Source organism: Rhinolophus sinicus, chromosome 16 (genome assembly GCF_057876585.1).
Source record: "Rhinolophus sinicus isolate RSI-liver-muscle chromosome 16, RSI-T2T, whole genome shotgun sequence".
Classification (NCBI taxonomy): domain Eukaryota; kingdom Metazoa; phylum Chordata; class Mammalia; order Chiroptera; family Rhinolophidae; genus Rhinolophus; species Rhinolophus sinicus.
The window spans coordinates 59,576,006-59,598,699 of NC_142516.1; the positions used below are offsets into that span (position 1 = coordinate 59,576,006).

At 33.8% G+C, this 22,694-nt stretch overlaps 1 protein-coding gene across 12 annotated transcripts in view; it reads right to left on the minus strand.

Moving 5' to 3' along the window:
• NFIB (nuclear factor I B) overlaps positions 1 to 22,694 on the minus strand; it is a 422,874-nt gene that overhangs the window by 43,666 nt on the left and 356,514 nt on the right. For all 12 annotated transcript variants that reach the window (XM_074330381.2, XM_074330380.2, XM_074330385.2 and 9 more), the window contains exons 5-6: positions 19,110 to 19,230; positions 16,011 to 16,129 (exon numbers count right to left, since the gene is read on the minus strand). In XM_074330381.2, coding sequence (XP_074186482.1) covers positions 16,011 to 16,129; positions 19,110 to 19,230 — 240 coding nt within the window. The remainder of the gene's footprint in view (positions 1 to 16,010; positions 16,130 to 19,109; positions 19,231 to 22,694) is intronic.

Here is a 22,694-nt window from a genome sequence, read left to right on the forward strand (position 1 = left end):
AATAATACATAAAAAGATTAAGTTGAAAATAAGTTGAATAAGAATAAAGCTGAATAATATGTAAATATGTAATAAGTTGAATAACAACATACATAATAATGTATGAGTTGAATAATACATGAAATAAAGAAGTTGAAGAGAGAGGCAAGACGATAAGAAAAGGATTAGCCGGTGTTTCTGTCGGTGGGAGGGAGGAAGGAGTTCTTGGTTGCTGATGAGAAAGAAGGAAAGGCCAATGGGAGCTTGAAATCAGAAAAAGAAATTTAAATATGATTTAGAAAGCAGCAATTCATAAATGAATTCATCTTAGAAGGGAAAAACTTTCCTAAAGCTCTATTTTTTTTTTCTGTTCTTGTAGCTTCCCCTAAGGCCTTTTCCTTGTACCTTCTTGACTCAAGAATTTCCTGTCTAGTTCCCGTTCCAGGCCTTCCTCATCATGCTTCACAATAAAAACTGTAATTGAAATCATCTCCTTCAAATAATATGTTCCTCATTTTAAGATCTACAATGGCATCCCATTTTTATATAAACGTTTCCTTATCATTGCATTTTATTTCAACTTTAGCTAAGTGAATTTGCTTATGGACTCCTGGGGGTGGAAACAACCAGGGAGAATGTATTTATAACTCTGCCCCTTTCTTTGCTTACGATATTCCCTTGGGACAGAACATTATATGTCTCTCTACCTTCTTATTCAATCTACAGAACAATATTTATCCATTGAACCAACTGGATTAATTTTCTCCATAAGTAATCCTTCCTAGGAAGTTTGGAGGTCTAGATTCCCTAAATGACCTTGTGTTGGTATCTTATATTACTTGATGGCTTTTTCATTATATTTTGTACTTGTTTTATTTATAGCATTACATATGCATGTGTAAATATACACATACACACACACACACACACACACACACACATATATATATATAGCATGTATAGCATATATATATATATATATGTGTGTGTGTGTGTGTGTGTATGTATATATATCTACAACATATATATACTTTTTTTTTTAGGTTAACTAATGGCTGACCTCCTACAGGAGATAATTTTATCAAAGACACAAGCCTGCGGAGGCTGAAAGAACATGCTACTAAGGAAAAGAATTAGTAATCTCGGACTGAAAGAATGTAGAAAAGGCAGAGCAGACACTGTGTCTTAGGCAGTTTATTTTAGAATCGCTCACGTGTTAAAGAAGCTGTATGGTAGAATGGCAACTAGTAGGGGAAGAGGAGCAAAACAGCTATAGTCCTTATATTTTAAAATGCAGGTTGCATGAATAGATACCAGCAGATGAGAAGTAATTACATGTAAAGCAGAGAGAGAGAAAACAAAATCAGTCACTGAGTTTCCAATAACTGAGGAACTATGGCGGGTCATAAACTTGAAGCTGATGAACAAGACCGCGTGTTCCCTGTCCTGTTGATGCTAACAGTTCAGCAGAGAGGACAGACATTAAGTATCAAAATTCATTAAATAATTGCAATTGTGATTACATTAGATTATAGGAAGGATTCTTCTTAATGACAGAAGATTTGAGAGGCTGAACGTTTAAGTTGATAGTGTTATTCTTCAGTGTCTATATCTATGTTTAGATTTATAACTGGACGATTACTTATGGCTTTAGAAACTAATTGCATAGTTAAATGCATAATAGAAAATCACCGTGTAAGAAATAGTTCAAGGAGGCTACTCATATAAACTAAGTTGGTTCATTTAGACTTAAGCATACCTTTAAATAAGTATTTTGCAAAATCTAGTTATCACCTAATTTTTTACCAGCTATACTATAATTTTGGGGGGCACATCCTAAGTCCTGATGTGTCATTCATTTCGCAGTATCACTTCAAAGAGATAAAGGCTTAAGCAAATAAAGAGTTAGATCAACTCATCTCCCAACAAGGTAATTTCATCTACAAAGAAAGAGTGTTGCTGTGAAACACAGCGTATGTACTTGACTCGTCGGCAGCTTGCACAAATGGTGCTCCAGATGTATATCTGTTCAAGTCAGCCCAAGGCAACAATTTTGATCAATTCTAATGTGATAAAATGCTGCAGGGAAAGTGTGCAGAAACGTGTTTACGTCAGCCCTTAATTAAACTGTTGTTCACTTCCAAAGAACCTTAGGAAACACTAATGAGACATGAGTTTTGGCAATTTCTTCATCAAAGCAAAGACCCCTTCCTCAGTCTGTAGCAGCCTGTCATCCAAGTCGCTCCCGGGATAAATGTCACATGGCACTCCAATCAGTTAGACACCTGTTAGTAGAACTTCAGTCAAGTCAACTAGTGATCTAGGGCAAGCTTAAACAGCCACCTTAACACCTGCCTGTCTGGGACACCTGCTCCTTTTTCACATAAAGTAGAGCGGTATGTTAGCTTTTCCAATATGCTTGAATAGATTAAGGTTACAAATCGGATTTCTATAGCCTATATAGAAAACACATCATTTTCTTGTTAAAACTTTTTCTATTCTTCTTCCCGATAATGACACTTACGCTACACAACTATTTCATATCACTTGTGAAAGAGCACACAAGAATTCTTGAATTTTTGGAAGCCATTATTTTCAGTATAGCGTAACATTACATTTAAATATCTTAACTGGGCCATTCCTATGATTTAGAAAAACCTATTTCTATCTGTTTTTAAAAAAGCAAATTGCCTCAAAATATTTTAAAAGTTCAATCCTTTTACATATTCCTATGCTGTCTTTCTCATTTATATGTCATACTTGTAAACAAGTCTAAATGAACCCGTATAGGTACAAGTCACCATTTGCTGGCTTCTTTTATTTTCCAGTATCTAAAGTTAAAGTATGTTTTATTACTACCGTGTTTCCCCGAAAATAAGACCTAGCCGGAGCATCAGCTCTAATGCATCTTTTGGAGCAAAAATTAATATGAACCAGTATTTGTGTTGTGTTGTGTTGTGTTGTGTTGTGTTGTGTTGTATTGTATTGTATTGTATTGTATTGTAAAGACCCAGTCTTATAGTACAATACAACTGGGTCTTATATTAATTTTTGCTCCAAAAGATGCATTAGAGCTGATTGTCCCACTAGGTCTTATTTTGGGGAAAAATGGTAAGTATTTAAAAAGCGATAATCATTGTGAAAAATATCTTCTTTATTTTTTACACTATCAAGCTGCTGAACAGATATTACTGGATTCATTTTGTAAGATGAGAACTCAAGGTAAAATGAAAACAGTAGGGAAATTTCTATTCTCTTTGACCCTTTGGCATGAGCATGATACAGACCAAAGAGCGAAAGTGCATATGTGGGAACATTTAGCTTACAGACAGTCCAATGACTGGGATATGACAAAATTATATCCTATTGACAAGTATACTAATACCCCTTATAGTTTTCTAGGTGTCTTTATTTTTCACAGGTTTTAGACTTTTATAGTTTTAAAAAGTTTTATAGATTTACAAAAACTCTGGACATAGAAAAGTTCTTCGGAGGCAGAGACCAAACTCAGTGTTGGATGAAAGCAAAGGTGATCAACACATCCATGACTCCAGTGAAACTCTGTCAAGCAGAACAAAACACTGAGAGTGAAAAACAAACTTGAGCTAAACTAGGAAATTTCTGTGTTCCATTAAAATGTTGGGGTGCAAGCTTGAAAACAAGCAAGAAAAATGAACGAACTATCTGCATAAAATCCTAATACTATTTAAAATAAATGAAAAGCTACCAAATCTAGTGTGTGGGATTTCAAGAGCTAGAAATCTGATCCTTGTACTTCAGACCATAAATCCAGAGTCAGTCCTGAGACAAGGAAACAGCTTGGGCCCTGAGCCCACAGGACATGGAGAAGGCAGGCAAGAAGATGCTTTGCCGGCTGAGTGTTAAAAGAGACCGAGGCCTCTCTTCCTCTCTTTTTGCCTTGGGGTGAATCATATTGAGGAGAGGAAAGTTGAGAGGTTATTTATAACTGCATAAACGTTATGTAAAATATCACAGTTTTCAAGCCTGGAAGATCCCAGCCCAAAGCTTTGATGTACTTATTTCTATAGGTGTCCTGGTGGAGAGCCACACTGATCCTTCCTTGAGCAAGTTTTAACTACAGAGGAAGGGCTGATGTTGGGGAGGCACCCTGAGGAAGTGTGTCCTGGAGGGGGAAGAAAACAGACCAAGTTGGCTACACTTTTACTTGGCAGCTGTGCCCAGTCCCTGAGGTACCATATCCATTTCCCCATTTCCTTCAGAATAAAATGGCGCTGTCCTGGTTTACAGGGAGAAAAGATGGGGTGTGATGCCCAATGGTTTAAAGGAAATATCAATGACAAAAAAAGAGGTGCATGGGTAGAATCACAAGGCCATAGAGACACTATTATTTAAATATATTTCAGAGGACATGTTTTAAAATTGCTTATAGAGAGAGCCACTTGCTACCTTTAAATATTATAGACAGGACAGTGGAGTTAAACAAACGACTCAGGCACTGCTAGAGGGACTGTACATTGATAAGACCTTTGTGGGTTCTGTGCCAATATTTGGCAAAAGCCTTCAATATGGACATAGCACTTAGTAATTCTACAGTAGGAATGTATTTATGCCTTTAACAAAATTTAATTGAGCAGCTATTTGGTGATTTTGCGTCAGGCATTATGCTAAATACTGGAGACAATAAATAGAACTAGATAGGAACAAACTAATCAGATTTAAGCACAAAGATTTTCATGCCATAATGCTCACTGTATCTTAATGTATCATGTAAAAACTTGAAAACTACCTAAACATCCATGAGCAGAGCAGACATTTTAAAATGTATAGTATGCAGTCATTATAAAGTGAAAATTGACATGGCAAAATGCCACTACATTATAAATGAAAGACAAAAACAGAAAATAATTTACAAAATAGCATGTATCATATAAGCCCATCATAGTATAAAAAAGATGCATAGGAAATGCATAGAAAAAATACATAGAAAATAGACTGTCATACAATACAGCCAACACTAACGGGGATTATCTCTATGTGATAGGATTCTAGGTGACTTTCATTTTCTTATTTATATATGACAGTGTATTTTTCCAAATTCCCCACAAATAAGTCTTACCTTGTAATAAAAAATTGTATAACACATATTTTTGGAGGAAGAAAATATTGCCTAGAGACCCACAGAATTTTATAAATAGTTCCCAGTGATGGGTAGCGATGGGTAGACAGTATAGGGCCTTGTTACTGTGCCAAACGTTACAATTTTAGAAGGAAATACTTCCCATTGGTCTTGGGAATTAGATATTCCAAAAATGTAAAATGAAATGCTTAAAGGTAACATTTGCAATTTAGTTGACTAATGACAAAACAATGTATTTGTGAGACTTTATAAGTGAAGAAAAGAGAATATCTGAATATCTGTTTCTAAGGACACCTCTAAATGTAAAATTTTGTGATTGTGTAGCAAATGCTACTAAGTCCTTCCCACACACTCCAAGTTAACAAAAAGCTCTGAATGTTATGACAAGACATATGGACTTACTCCCTCTACAGTAGTTTGATGATGATGCCAGATGATTCAAAAAATAATTAGCTGCCGTGTTAAGAAAGTATCTACACACACACACACACACACACACACACACACACACACACTTACATTTATCACTCTCTAAAATAACTGGAAAAATGACAAGCTACCTTAGGAAGGGATAAAATATCATCTTCGATTAGATTTCTCAACCTTTTTAAATGAAATCAGTTCTTTTTTAAAGGAGAAAATATGGTAGTCTTCATGTTAAAAAAAAAAAGAAAATTCCTACTTTATCACTGAGTTACTTAATCTTCACTATACTTGAGTATAATGTTGTATTCTTCAGCGACTTAAAACATTTTGTGACAGTTTAAGTCTCTATAGTGTATTACAACCCAAGCATAGTAGTAAGTAGCATGTTACCACAAGCCTCTATTTATCACATCTCTATAAAAAAAAAAAGTCTCCAGGCTACACCTACACCCAATACAAAGTTAAAGCTCAAACCCCTTTGAAGCTCACAAACACCTTCCCGAGACATTACCAAAAAAAAAAAAAAATCCTTTGAATGATGAAGAACAGTGCTAAAAAGAGTGAACACTGAATAAATGCAAACTGCATTTTAGAAACACTTAAAAATGCTTTTGTCCATTAAGCAATTTCATTTTAACAATGATAGAGTGTCTTGAGTCAAGTCAGAAACCTAATTTGAAAGGAGAAAAAAACACCAAACAATTATGCAAGATTTGGAGTATATTTTAGTCGCTTATTAAATACTGGCATAGGTAAATAGCTGCTATTCACCATGCCTCTGGGGAAAACCTCTTGGCTATAGAGGCTTATTAGTGTTAAGCATCTGAGAGCCATGGACTATAAAATAAAATCAATACTGTAACCTTAACTGTAAAAGTCAGAAAGATACTGGAAGAGTTCTAATTTAACAAGATTACAGATGAGATTTTAGAGAAGAACATTTGGGGAAAAGCCATGCATTTAGAAACATTTATGCTACAAGACATCTCAAGGTTTCTGCTGTTACTAATGCTATTATTATCCACACTGGTAACGGTTAGGGTTGATTTAACTGATGTGTTACTTTAGTGGATTTACAGGAAAGTCCTAGAAATGATCTGGAACTTATTTCAAATAAAATCATTAAACTGAGGTGGTAAACTAATTGCTTAGGAACAATTATGATTTGATGTGGTTTAGTGTGGTAGAGAAAAATTCACGAAAATTTTAAGGTCATCAGTTCAGCAACTCAGTGCAAATATGATTACTCTGCACGATATTCCATTTCTCTTAATGGAAAAGTAGCCAAAACTGGTATAAATTGTAGTGTTTAAGTTCAACCTAAATCTATATTTTTCCTCTAACAAACGTAAATGAAGGGAAAAAAGAACATTCTGTCAATGAAATTACTATGATGGCATATTTATTATCCTAATGTTTTTCAAAATCACGTGAAATTGATCAGTAACAAAACCTCTATTTAGTAATGGACCAATTACATTTGTGAGATAATGTCAATGAAACAGAATATTGTCACAGGATAATGGTCTCCTATTGCTACATCCCTAGTCATTTAGAGAAAATAAATGTTGCCGTCTGGCTGAGTCATTTATTTTCAAAGTAGGAGACACTGATCCCATAACAAGGTTCTGTTATAATAACTCAATTTCTATCAATCATTTGTTGTGCCAGAATGGTACAAGACAGGACATGTATTTGTAAGAATTGTGCATTCCTCAGGTATAAGGCAAAACACATGGTACTTCCAAGCACATAAACAGCCCAATTATTGTGTTATTCAAAGAGTATTTGAAATAAACATGTTAAAATAATTTAGGAAATGAAAAACTTTCTGAATTTTCAAAAAGATCCACGTTGATAAATTTTAAAGACTCATCCTGAAGATCTGCAAATCTCCCTCAATTATTTTAAATCCAGAATATTGGAACATCAAGGAACCATATTGTTATTTCACAGATGCAAAAACTCAGAGGTTACTGAAATTAAATGATTTGTCTAAAGCCACACCAGTATTTACAGTTTCCGGATCACCTTTATAGTGCTGTAGGCATACGGCAAAGAATCAGAACTAAAAATATGTATATGGCAGTCAATGTAAAATTAATTCTTATATTTTGACATTTTAAACTACATGTCACACACCTCTAGTAAAGACATTCTAGACTTCAGGATTTTTTATTAGCAGCATCTTATAATTAAATGGAAAACAGATTTTTAACCTGAATCCAGCCCAAAGTCTGCAGTCACGTATCCCTGAAATCCATAAACCCTTCAGATATTACATGCATTTATCTGTATTGAAATTTCATGTATTAGGGGGAAAAGAAACCTGTAATAGAGCTTTTGTAACTAGTTTGCAAAACTGAAAACATAACACCACAAGGACTTATTTGGAAGGCTGTTGTCATAATAATGAGCATGGGTTCTGCAGCTGAACAAACAAGGGTTCCCATTTTCCTCTCCTACTTATCTGTGTGATAGGTGTCAAATTTCTTAATCAGGATAGTGATCAGTTTAATGAGTTGTAAAATGGGTTTTTTAATAGGGTTGAAAAGCAAAAATATATGCAGTCTTAACCCACTCCGGAGAGGTAGTAAGTGCTCAATAAATAGTAGCAACAAATGGCAGAAGGTCCGGTTTTCCTCATTTACATATATTTGTTGAACAAAAAAATATTAATTTATGTGGTTGCTTCGATAAATAAATGATTTAGTAAAAGGAGTTAATATAAAATAGTTAATATAACTATTATAAGTTAAAAAGAGACTGAGAAATACAAATATGATATATAAACCATTTTCAATCCTCAATTAAACAAAATGGCCTATAAAATAACCTGAGGAATATGGACATGGATTATATATTAGATGATATTGAGAAATTATTTTTATATTTGCTAAATTGATAATGGTATTGAGGTTGTGTTTTTTAAAAGTCACTGTTAGAAAGAGAAGTATTTACAAGTAAAATGACATGATGTCTGGGATTCACATTAAAATACTTCAAAAAACTAGGAGATATTAAATGCAACAAGATTGGCAAAATATTGATAACAGTTGAAGCTGGTAATGGAGGTTCACTTTATTATTCTAATTTTGACATTTTCCATAACAAAAAGCTTTTTAAAACTTTTAAAATCACGCTTACACATTCAATTCACACCAGCTCTTCTTCACATTTATCCATTAAAATCACTCATATCTCCAATTTCTTTTCTTTAGTTGGAAAACTTTTAATCATGGCACTAATATTAAGAGGCTGATTCTTAAAAAAGAAGATACACATTTTACCATCTCAAAATTTTGACAGTTCTTCCAGAACCCTGATATCTCCTGAATTCACCTCTACTCTCCCATTCACATTCTGTAAGGTCAAACAGAATCTTCCATGAAGCTGCCTAGGAAAACTGTCCATCTGCTAAGATTTTTATGTAGTGTTCAAATTCTCCTACTCCATTTCTCCTACATAGGTAAGTTTGCAAAATGATTCTCTAGGTAGTTTGTAGGAAAACGGGGGTGGGGGGAATCAGCTTTTAAAAGAGAAGATTTAGGCTCTGCTATTAATTATCTGGACACTGGACGAGGCAGCCTCTCTGATCTTTATATTGCTTAGTTATAAAATAAATACCTTAAACTAAGCTGTGCTAAAGACTCGAATAATGTGTTGTTTCCCTGAAACTCAATTTCTCATCGTATATGCTATTGTTAGTATAATAATTCAGAAGAAACTAGCTTTCCAAGCTACATCAGAATAAACTTAAACATAAAACCAATGTGTCAAAGGATTTGAAATGAAATGTTTCACAACTCCAAGAAACTTTACATGGCACGTTAGGATACTGAAATATACTATCTCTCTTGGGTTTTTCTATCTTCCTATTCTAGGCTATGTTCCATCGATTTAGAGATCTAGTATTAAGTAGCAAGTGTTATTTTTTTCAAACTAATGATCCATCGTGGTTTTTCCTCAAAATGTTACATTTTCAAATCATTAAGGTTCTAGAGCACAGAAATATGAGTATGACTTTTCCCTATTAAGTAGCATTGGCTCTTCTAACACACACACAGGTTTGCCCCATCTAAACTGCTCTTCTTGATTAGAATACTGAAAGGAGCATAAATATCTGTTAATAAGTAGGCAATATGAGGAATTCTAATGAAAGCCTCCACTGACAGTTTATTGTTTTCCTCTTTGTTTGAAAGGTGCTCATCTTGTGATTTTCACCTATAGCAGCATAGCTAAAATACACTACCGTGTTTCCCCGAAAATTAGACCTACCTGGAACATCAGCTCTAATGTGTCTTTTAGAGCAAAAATTAATATAACATCCAGAATTATTTTAATATAAGACCGGATAGAATAGAAAAGAAAACGAAAGGAAAGGAAAGGAAAGGAAAGGAAAGGAAAGGAAAGGAAAGGAAAGGAAAGGAAAGGAAAGGAAAGGAAAGGAAAGGAAAGGAAAGGAAAGGAAAGGAAAGAATAGAATAGAATAGAATAGAATAGAATAGAATAGAATAGAATAGAATAGAATAGAATAGAATAATACTGGGTCTTATATTAATTTTTGCTCCAAAAGACCCATTAGAGCTGATGGTCTGGCTAGGTCTTATCTTCAGGGAAACACGGTATGGCAGAGGTGTCCCTGGAGTTTACTCTCTGATGGCATCGTGGGACATGGAAGTTCACTGCAAGTTCTGTAAGAATTCTTGATTTTTGATACTTTTAATAAGAAGATAAACAAACAAGCAAAACATTTAAAAATTGTGCTTAAACATTAAATTCCAATGATCTCTTCACATTTATCCATCAAAAATACTTGCATGTCTCATTTTGTCTAATTCAAAATTTGATATTTAATCCTTGTGATACAAACTCTAGGAATGTAAGGAATTGTTGGTATTGTATCTGGTCCCCAAAGCGAGCTTAAAAATTCTTCCAGGAAGATTACTAAGAGATTTGCCTTGCCATTTTCTAGGACTTCACTTAATGTGAATGACTTCCACAGAGTATTCAACAGTATTTGTGAAAGCTGCCCATTCACCTAGCTCCCACAGCTCTAGAGAAACCTTGAGATGATACCATTTGTCAGACTGTAGTTTGGGCCACAGCACTGTTTTCCAATGTTTGAATCTATAAATTCTTGGATGGAAAAAAAACAAAATGTTCTGAAATCACAAACTGAATAAACACATTCAGTCAATATATACTCATGGATGTTCACAATCACAGCATCCAGTAGTATATTAAATATTCTACAAATTCATTCATTTAAAAAAAGGTTTAGGGAGGGGGGTGGTAGATGAGGGTAAATGGGATCAAATATATGGCGATGGAAGGAGAACAGACTCTGGCGTGAACACACAATGTGACATATAGATGATGTATTACAGAATTGTACACTTGAAACCTATGTAACTTTACGAACCATTGTCACCCCAATAAACTTCATTAAGAAACAAATAATAATAACAATACTAAAAAAAAAGGTTTAAATTTTTGTTAAAACGTAATTTTCCAAACTTAGTTAAATGCTATTGTATCTAGCATAACTATTAATATTCCTTAAACTCCATTAAGAAATGCTGGTCTCTGATTCCAGGTCTATTAACATGTGACCACACTCTTAGTTACTGTTGTTTATTTCCTATACATGATTGAACTCATGATACAAGCCAGCATTAACACTCTCTAGCACCGAGTGTTCCCTAGAAGTCTTTGGCTCAATACATTGTATATTTAATACTATATCCTTGCAGAACTCGTATAAAGTGCAAATTGCAATTTAGCACAACATTTAAGACTATATTACAAATGAGAACATTTGCAAAATGATCAAAAATAAATCTCTAGGGCTTGCAAATATATTAAAACTTAAAAAAGACTAGTGGAAGAGACTTATTTATATGACAGAACTGTAATTTTTTAAAAATACTGTTATTTTCTAGTACCCACAGCAACCAGAACATGATGCCTGAACACTGCCTATGTAAGAGTCCAGTATAAATTATTAAACTACTGTTAAAATTGTAATTGCACACCAAAACACCACTCAGTAGTGCTAGTTTTTGCTAATATATCAATTTATTGATTGTTGTGTAAAGATTTACTTCTCATAGTGCTTCAAAGCAAGCTCATTTTTAGGCATGAAGACATTCTTTATCCTCGGTAAACCACCATTTTTCATAAATTATAAAAAAAATATTGTTTTTTTGATCAGCAGGTCAAGGGTTGGAAACTTAATTTATTCATATTTGTGTGCCCAATGCCTAGAAAAATTCTTGGCAAATAATGGGCATTTGATAAATGTTAATTGAATCCAATTATCTCAAATCCTAAATGTGTAGGATTTAATAAAATTTTACTACAAAAAAAGTCTCTCTGAATTTACATTTTATCTAAGATTGCAAGTCGTTTAAATACTCATCAGACTGAAAAGCTGTTAAAATTTCTATTTAGAAACCCCAGATGTATATGACAAATATATTTACCGTATCACTAAGTGTCTGCTAAATAGTGTTTTATATTCAGACTTAGATGAATCAATGACTATTAAAATGGTAATGGCAAAGTGACAGTGATAAGAAATTCTGTCAAATTTTCAAGCATAATTATTAACATTATTAGTCTGTTAAATTCCTGGATATTGAAATACAACTAGATTTGGTGCCATAATAGTAACTTTAATTATAGGAAAAAACAAATACTCTCTTATTTTTCATCTTTTATCAGAAGTTGCAAAAGATGACTCTCAACGATTTAAAGAAAAGAACATCAACTAGGAGTTGAGTCTCTGAATTCACGCCAGTGGAGAAAAAAAATTAAGGTAGATAAGACCTCAGATGGATTTTTTCCTGGGGTAAGAATAAGAATAAAACAAATCTTCAACATGCACATTGGTAAGCTAAAATGGTTCTACAAATTTAACCATTAAAATCTAAAATTATGGAAAATAGTATCCAAAAAAGGAAGTTTTCAATAGAGGTAAAAGTAGTTTAAGACTAGAGAATTCATAGAAGACCAAGCAAAAAAAAAAAAAAAATCTAGACTCTAGGAAAGGAATATAACAGTATCTGTATAACCCTTGTCAGTAGCCCAGTTTTCTTTTTTCTTTTTCCACCCCTTTTCTATGTATAAACGAACATAAGTAAAAATAAATATAAATATTACAATGTAGATGCTGACAAATGTAATTTCTATCACTATTCATCGGAAGAAATTTTAGCAAATTGTTTAGATCCTTACCAAATTTTTAAGACCATAAATGGTACTTAGTTTTAAAATGTTCATGTCTGTATTTTGAAAAATTAAAAATGATAATTATTTTATAATCAGAAAATTGTAATTTTTTTGTTTTGAAAAGACAGAGCTTTAATTAACTATGTTTGTACTATGCTAAAATGAGGATATTTGTTTCATTAAGTTATTTAAAATTATATGAACATTTGTCATTACATGAACCTAGATTTGGTATTAAAATTTTACCTAATTTCTTTTTAAAATAAGATGAGTATAATGGTTATATCATAGCCTTTATTTTTGCTTAGTCGGAATAAATCTCAATTGTTTAGGTTGGTGTTTCAGATTATAAGGGAAAGTAGAATGTCACAAATTGTCCATAATTTTATCCTTAATCCTCATATTTCAAAAATCAGTTTTGCTAAACACTATGGCAAGGGTAGATTTTAATGCAAAATTAACACTAACAGAATAAAGCATACCGAGGAAATAATTAATAGCAAATTTCACACATTTTTGCTAGCCGAAAACACAAGCATATTTTAATCAACCAAAAACTAGTTATTGAGTACCCATCAGTGCAAGGCTTTGTGGGACAAACAAGTATAAGACATGTACTAAAGCCATTACAAATATTCAGTGGTACTCAACATGCTCTTCAGAAAACTCCCGTCATGACAGGCAAGGGTGTCTTTAAGAACACTTGAAGATGGACAAGAACCACCATGGGCATTTTATTTTGAAAAGTTAAAAAATTCAATTTTCTAAGAACAAAGGGACTGCATTGGGCTTAGCAAGTTTATAAAGATAGTACTGTACTGCCCTCATTTTTTTCATTGTAGTTGAAGTCTTCTTCCCACAATAGCTTATTGTGCACATTACAAAGTCTTCAGGGTGTTCAGAATTAAAGTGACAGAGTTTTCTTTAAAGCACACTTGAGGATGGTTCATTCTTCCTTACTTTTAATATAACATGCCTTTACTTCTCCAATAACTCTAGGCATCTTGACAAAAGACAATCACCAAGACAATACAACGATTTCACAAAGAAAAAGAATGACAGTTTCCCTTCTGCTTTTCAAAAATGTTTCATAATATGATTTGAGATTGGCTTTATTCAAAAGGCTGAAAGGGGAATCAATTCTTACAAAGTGACACTCCCTCTAATAAAGAACACCTACACTTCTGAACAACACATCTACTGCCACGCATTCACAATGTTATTACCATAAGAATCTTTTCCAGAATAATTTTCTGACAGGGAAAATATGGCTTTGTTTAGAATAAACTGACAGTGTCAGTAAAACAAGCAATAAACTATAAAGGGTTGAAGATTTTGTTTTCATTCTCACTTCTGCAAGTCTGATGAAAGTCCCTATTTTTCCTTTCATTCACTAATAAGACTGGTGTTCTGCCTATCAATAGCTCACTTATCCAACAAAGAGTAACTGTGCCCCTACTATGCTCCAAATGTTGTACGTAATTACTTGGTGCTGGTTACAGTCACAGCCAAAACAGATGAAGTCTATAGTGTCGGGAGATTTGGACAATTCATCCCACAAATAAATATGCAACAATATATTGTGGGTACAATTTAGGAATGATACTGGATATCAGGAGAGAAAAACAGTAAGGCCTGACTGAAATTCCTCCATTTAGGCTGGGACCTGAAAGATAACAAAGCACTTGCCAGACAGAGTCAGAAGAGAAGCATTCCAGAAGACATGAACTATATGAAGGTCTTGGGTTTTGCATTCCCAAATCTAAACGCAACAGTGGGCTCCGATGCAGAAAGGAGAACTAGATGGCCCCTGCTGAGGCTGGAGTGGTAGTCAGAGGGCAGACAACAAACAGGGCCTAGTTGGTCATATGAGGGAATTCTGATTTTTTCCTAAGAGGAGTGGCAAGTTACTAACGGACCTGAAGCAGAGGAGTGATATGTTATTATGTTTTTATACAGATGATTTTGTCGACTACCTGAAGAACAGATTGGGGAAGGTGTCCCTAGAGCCAAAACTCTCCAGCTGATTTGCAAGACCTTCTTTCAGATGACCCCTGTCATCTCCCGTTACTTCCTTCCGTGTGCACAGTGCCCGGCTGCAGGGCACGCATGGCCATTCTGAAACTGACTTTCGCGCAGTGCTTTCCTATGCGTTTGTCTCTGTCCAGACTGCCTCGTTCTCTGCTAGTTAAAAATCTCAGCCTGCTAACGGAGACCCATCTGATTCAAAGCTCAATTCCTCCATGGAAATTTTTCATTGTGCTTTAAACCCTATGGCACTCGGTATAAAAGTTTGGAGCAGCAAAATTGCAGTCCTGAATAGGGAACTGACTTTGGCTTTAACTGCTTTTTGTCTCCTGAGATTATTAGACACACAGGTCCCCAGCCCTCAGATACACAAACCCAAGACATGGACTGAAAACTACTGATCAAGAGTGCTTTTCTTTTACATATTTAATAAAATGCAGAACTTGATTTAAAAGACAATTCTCAAATACATTTTTATGGCGCTGAAGTCCTATTTGCATCCACGCACACATACCAACAAAAACTGCAGTTAGCTAATTTTTCATTTTCCATTGCTTAATAATCTCCTAATTACAGAAAAAAAAACAAAAAAACAAAAACAAAAAAAACATGGGTATCTCTGATGAAATAATTTAATTCAATAGAGTTTAAGAATGACATGGAGCTAAGTCTGAATTCAGAGAGCCAAATAATACTTATTTCTTGAAGCTGTATTTCCCCCCAAAGCTGCCCTAGAAGTGAGTCATTGTTTTATCTAGAAAGAATAACTAGATTGACTCAAACGTAAAATGACATTACACTGTTATTTATTTTCTATACTGTAACTACTTCCAAAAGGAATTATGGCCTCTTATTTAAATGGGAGCTTCCATAAGTGGCACCTGCAAACTGCTTAAAGTTTGGCTTCTCCCTGAAGTACCCGATACAGAGAAGCAAACAGATTTCATTGTATCATAATCAGTCATGTACATAATTGGGGGCTCTAAAAGATCATTCTGTCTGGGAAAAAAAAAAGTCCAATAAACATATATAACATGAGATTTGTTTAACTTAACTTTGACAGCATTTGACTAGTACATTATCACAAAAATAATTTCACTACAGTCATTTCATGAAGAAAATACAACCCATATTGATTCAATTATATTTTGACTAGATGAAATGTATGCAACGAGCTGACATACTACTCGAATGTCCCTAGAGTCATCTGCTTATTACTCACCTTGATCTCTTTCATGCCATGTTCGACTTCCAGCAGCGGGTGAATTCGGAGAGGGATAAAAGTCTCCTGTAGGACTTGGTTCCATATTTTCATCTATGGATATAGTTTTGGGTCTTTTGCTGTTAAAATATGACAGTGATCACATTAATGGGATTCCTAGCAAGATGTGTAGCATTTGAAAGTATATCATCTGAGAAGAGTCTTATTACTGTGGAAATTCCCACAAACACAAGTAATAGTATTTCAGCATCATTTTGAAATAAAGGTGAGTATTCAAGACATCAACAGGAATAGCAAACATTTCCAGTTGTATATATTAGTTTATCATACTATATTGCCTGACAAATAGGACGCTTACTATATTTACCTTTGAGATGTATCTCCAAAGAAAGTTCAGTAGCAAAAAGTGAATTCTTAATGTGGTATGTGTACTAATTTTGAAATTGTTATGAAAATTATACCTGAGTTTTAGAATTATCAAGTTAATAATACTCATTTGTATAGTACTCAATATTAACAATGTAATCCCTTCATATTAATTTAAAGAGAAGGTAATGTAGTCCATTAGAACAAAGCTCAGTAGAACATGAGCTTTTGAGTGGGACCAGTGAAATATCAAATCTTAACTAGGCTACTTCTTAATCGCAAACTTTTTAACCTTTCTAAATTCAATTTACTCATCTATAAAATGGAAATTAAAAAAACGTAGCTCAAAGGGGAGTGGCTGAGAGGATTAAATTAGTTATTAAAGGTAAAGTTTTTAGTTAAGTGGCTAGTATTTACAAGCTACTTAATAAATGGTAATTATTAGTAGTAACCCTATAATTAATAGTATTTTTAAAATTTATAGTACTTTACCAATTATAAACTATTTCATATATTTTTCTTTATCTTTTCCTAAAAATTACATTATTGATACTTTATTCTTAAGCTCCACCATGAAAAACAGGCCACTGCCAAATTCAAACCAAACAGTATACTATTTAAATGACATATTTTAATAAAGAAAATATGGCTCATTTCAATTATTAAGAAAAGTTAATTGTTAGAGCAGAGATTAAAAGGCAATTTTATGGCACATGCCATATAGCTTGATATACTACTTTCATATATTCCCCACTAATACCCTAGTGAACAGTTAATTATGACTATGAAAATTGATACTTTTCCCTAAATTAAAAAAAAAATCTTATTCACATCTATGCAGATAGAAACTTTTAAAAAGATATCTTCTGAATTAACTCCATACAGTGACAATAAACATAATGTCACAGGATTTCAGAGTTGGAATTGGCCTCAGAAGTCATACACATAAACAAATCTTCCTTTTTTCTTACGTGTGGGGAGACAAATTTGGAGAAATTCAGTGAATTGCTGAGGGCACATGAATGCAGCAAAACGGCACACAGTAAGTCTGCGCTCTTTCTTGTTTAGAAACAACTGCGCTGTTTCTAAATTCTGAAAGCATGTGCACATCTGGGTATATTCATAGATATACTTGTAATTAATTTTTGATTCACAAGTCCCAGAGGATTAACATGATGTGGAAGGTGGCAATTTCTATCCATGCTAAACCATAGGGAGAGTAAATAATAGTTCTTTAATTTCTTCATATCTTAGGATGTATATTTTTTAAACCCTCCTTTAATCTAATTCTCCCATCTGTGACTCAGTAGTAAATACATATAAAAAATTTGAAATGAGGCAGAAAATATTTTTGTAAGGAAATAACAGAGAAATGTTTTTTAAAACTTTTTTTTTCTAAATGATATAATATCTGATAACAAATGACCATTAGGAAAAATCTGTGTTGACAACATACTGATCTAACGGACAAGATAAGAAATTACTGTGCACATTTTAAAAATAGAAAAATTAAAGCATTTTTAAGATCTCACCATGTCACAGACAATTTTAGTAATAATAAATTCAATTATCCTAGTATGCAATCTATGTAAAAATACAATTTGATCATAACTGACATAAAACTGAACTTAATTAATATGTAAATGTACATAGCTCATAATTATTGAAATGCAATTAACTTTTATTATTAAGAATAGCATAGAAGATTAGCCAGATATTTTTTCTTATTTTTGAAAAGTTAATATTATAAAATGTATGTTTTTCTCTGGAATTCATATATTCATTATATTTGATCATGGGTACATCTAATACTCTGGAAATGAAATGGGTCTTCATATATTGAAGATCCAATTCAAAACAACAACAAAAAACCAATAAAGCTATAATATTTATTCACCTTGCCTTCTCATTAACTCAATCCTGTTCTATCATTCTATAATAGCAAAACACATCATCATGAAATCCTATGCACAATGACTTTCCAAGATATTTACCCCTCATTTAAATAGAAAACCTCTTTGCAAACTCCTGTGGGACTGAGTTACAATAAGAAGGTCAAAAGAGAAAAATAAGAATGTCCACAGAGAATTAAAAAGCAAAGTAACCTCACTGTAGCTCTTCCCCAACATAGGCTGGTTATACCACATCTCAGAGCAGGTAATATTTTCATCGGTAACTGAGAATTCACTACATTATTCAAAGAACATCGACTAATTGGAGAACTTGGCAAAGTTAGGCCTAGAATAAGGCCTTATTCCTTTAAGCTTAAGTAAATGACACCTTTTATTGTTCATGTTTCATTATCCTATCCCCAGCTTGGTTGTAACATTAGGGTAAATAGTTACCAAGATGGATCAACCATAAACCAGAGACCTTTGCCATGGGGCTGAAAGTTACAGTAAGACTGAAAGCTACATTCTTCAAGTTGTCAAAAGGATGGTTAATTTATAGAATTATAATATTTCATACAAGATAAAAATCATATTAATACATTTTCATAGTTCCCTGGTCACCCCAAAAAGATTTTTTTAAATGCTTTGAATAACAATTACATTTAATTTTCAAATGCTGAAATAAATTATACCAGGAAAGATGAAATATCTGTGTAAAGTCAGCAAAAACTCCTTCACGCTTTGCTTTACTCCCCCTATTCTTTACTTATCTACCTGCCTATCTACCTACCTACCTATTTGCACATAGACTGAGAACCAGAGTAGCTCCCTTTTCAGTTACCTGCTTGGTGGAGAAGACAGCGACCGCTGAAGATTGACCCCCGAGTTCATGTCATGATAGTACGGTTGGCTTGGAATTTCTCCAATTGGAAAGTTGACTCCAGTTCCCTGGGTTATGGGTGCTGAGGAATGAAAAAAAAAAAAAGAAAGAAACACAGGGAATGACATTTACACTTGTCATTTTTATTCAAATGTTATAATCTAATATTTTCCTGCTACTCGGCAAGGATGAGGAAAACTCTTGTTTACTTTAAGACTCTAATATCAACCACATACTGGGGCGGGACTTGAAAACTTCCTCCTGATACCAAAGTTCATGTGTGGAAACGAAAGGGACTCAGACTATAAGCATTGATGACCACGTCCCCGATTCCCCTTCTCTAACCGTCTTCACTCACTCCTTTGCATTAGTTTATGTCTATCACCCCCCTAGTCCATAGATGCATAGGAGGAAACAAAATATGCTCAGCACCAAGCAAAGCGCTTTGCAAACTAAGTTGACTCTCAAAAACCAAATCATCATTAAATAAATAAATATAGAACAGTTTCACAAATAAATACCAAATACTAGTATTCTATAATAATAACATTAATATAAGAAGGAATTAGAAATCATTCTATGATTACTTGATATAATTTTTATAATTATTTGATCTAATTTGACATTATTTACGATTGATATAAAAAAATCCTTGCATCAGGGCAGGTATATAAGTAAAATGAACAAATATGAAAAAAAGGCAAGTATTTTTTTCCCCAAAAAAGCATATTCAGGTTTCATCTATGAATGGTAAGTATAGTTTTTCTCAATAATTATGTTTTGCATTTTTAAAAAGTGTTTATGCCACAACTTTACAATTTAAAACGATTTAATTTAAAATACACTCCTGGGGTTTTGCTCATGTATTAGGCACTGAGATTTCTCCATATAAGTATTGGTTTCTGTACATCTGTTTAATTTTAAAAATTTGTTTCTAGACATCTTGACTATACCCGTGAGGCAGTGTGTTATTAGAATGAGTAAGTCTTGGGAGGTAGATTGCCTTTTAGTTTGGACTTACTCTACCACTTAGGAGCTATGTACCTCAGTTTCCTCAACTGTAAAATGAGAAAAAATAATAACCTACCACACTGACTATTTTGAGGATGACATGAGGGAAGGAGTAATAAAAACCCAGCTTCATGTCTATGTATAATAGGGGTTCAACAAATGTGAGCACCCTTCCTTCTTTGCTTTTCCTCCCAAATTTCTTTCCTGACAGGCTGGAGTGGTTATCAAAGACGGATGACTAAGTCCAAAAATATACTAAAGGCAGCTGAAGAGGTGAAACAAACCCACTTGCTGTAAGTTTCTTCGTTTAACAAGTTATTGATCGTTCCCTTTACTGGGAGGTGCTGTAAGGGATACAAAATGGTCTAAGACAGCCCTAGTCCTTAATAAAACAAATCAGGCAACAAAGTGGGTAAACGAAACACTCATGAAAACATAAATGCCAGCCTAATGCAGACTGTAATGAAATTGCCCAAATGAATGACATGGTCATTAAATGCTATAGGATTTCAAGGAAGAAGAATCTCACACAAGCTTGAGGAGTCCAAGACACCTGTGGAAAAGCCAAAGTTGGCACTGGACCTTGGAGAATGTGTAAGGTATTGAAGGGAGGTCATGATTCTGAACAAAGGTTACCGCAGGGCAAAGCCATGCGCAGAGATAATACGCAAGGTGAAGAAAAGGCAAGTGGGGTCAAAGGCCAGCATTTAAGAATAGTTTCTATTTCTTCATCAGTTTTCATTGAGCCTTCGAAGGCCCTAATGAGAGAAAGTGTGTCCTGAGCTATGGCAACAAAATTCTAGAGCCCTGGAGCCGCCCTCTAGGAACACAGTCTCCTTAACCTGTCCTGACTGCCTCAAGTTGAATATAAAATTCCAAAGGGACTGCAGATTTTTCAGGAATTTTTCTTACCCAGAATTTTTTTTTTATAAACATTTGAAATGTGTTCACTATCAGCTGAATTATATCAGGCCAAGATTAACTTAAAATGTGTTAAGAAAGTGTGATCATAAGGCACATGCTTTACTGCAGAGAAGACGCAAGAAGTATACAATGAACATCTCTCTTTTCCCGTTAAAAATTAAATAAATCAATATATACAAGATTCATCTCAGCTCCAAAATTCTCTAGCTCCTGTTTTCCGTTAGATGGTTCATGTTATATAACATACTTTAGCCACATTTTACGCAAAGTATGTGTATTCAATGTGTTAACTCTGCCTGATGGCTTAAATCCTTTGGAAAGCTAAAATGTAGCTGTTTGTTGTGGCTTGAGGTATACCAAAGGTGAAAAAAAAAAAAGGCAAGGTAAGAAATCCCACAGTAACCGCATGCTTTAAAGTTTATTATTAGAATCACGTTCTATGTGACATTGGAAAGCAGGGTATGTGTTAGAAGGAGGCATTTAAAGGGGTTCCATGAAAGTAAGCAACGTGTCCAGTTCCTATAACAGGAAGATACAATTCAAATAACTGAGTTACTAACAGGAAACTTATAGGTTATATCTTATACAAACTATCTGTAATGTCTCAAGCTCATGCAATTTTTAGGCAAAGATCTGTAGTCTCTAATACATATGGCTTGATAGTCAACACAGATTGCATGACTATAAACACACTAGGTATAATTTATAGTGAAATGATAGTAAAATGTTTTCAGAATTTTAAAAAATTTTGTTCCAGAAGGATTATTCTAGAGGATCAAGTCAGCAATAAAGATAACTTGTGTGCAGATTTATACATGAGCACTGTAAAAATTGAGTGTGCATTCTGACACTAAATGTGTGACTACAGAAAGAAAAGTAGATTAATAATAAACACGGCCAAATTCTAAAACAGCACATCCACAAAATTTATTTAATGACAAAGTGTATGAGAACAGCAAGTCCCAGGCAAATAGTCCTGTTTAAAAGCCTCTGAGAGAACTTACATCAGATGCAAAGATCTGCTGTAGCACCTCTCCCAGAAAGGGGCAAGAAGCCTGAAAGCCGCAAATCACGTCTAAGAGGCTGCCAATATCCTCTTAGAAACCAAGCTCCAAAGAATCTCAGATTCTAAGGGTTAGAGGCCAACCCTTAATCTCTCTTATTGTTCTCCTTAGTCCACATGCTGATCCTAAATCAACTTTTAAGATGGAGATAATATCATTCAACAGAAAGATCACTATCCTAAAACTGAATAGCTTCATTAGCTAAAGTCAACATACACATTAGTGGGTCATATGATAATAAAACCCTCGAGGACAGAAACCATTAACATACCGTAAACCCTCGAGAAATCAGAATTTGTGAAATGCAGCATAAGGGTTATGCTGAAGTTTATGTTTACTTAGGAAACCCTTAATTCATAAACAATAAAGTTCAATTGTGTAAATAAGATTATAATGTGGATATATTAAAACACTTAGGAGAATCACTTCTCAAGCCTTTCAGAGACATCTATTTACACAGCGAGTAGAAAATAAATGTTTGCTGAATAAATTACTTAATGAATAAATATAGATAATGTGCTAATTACAAATCAGTACGGTTGTTGTA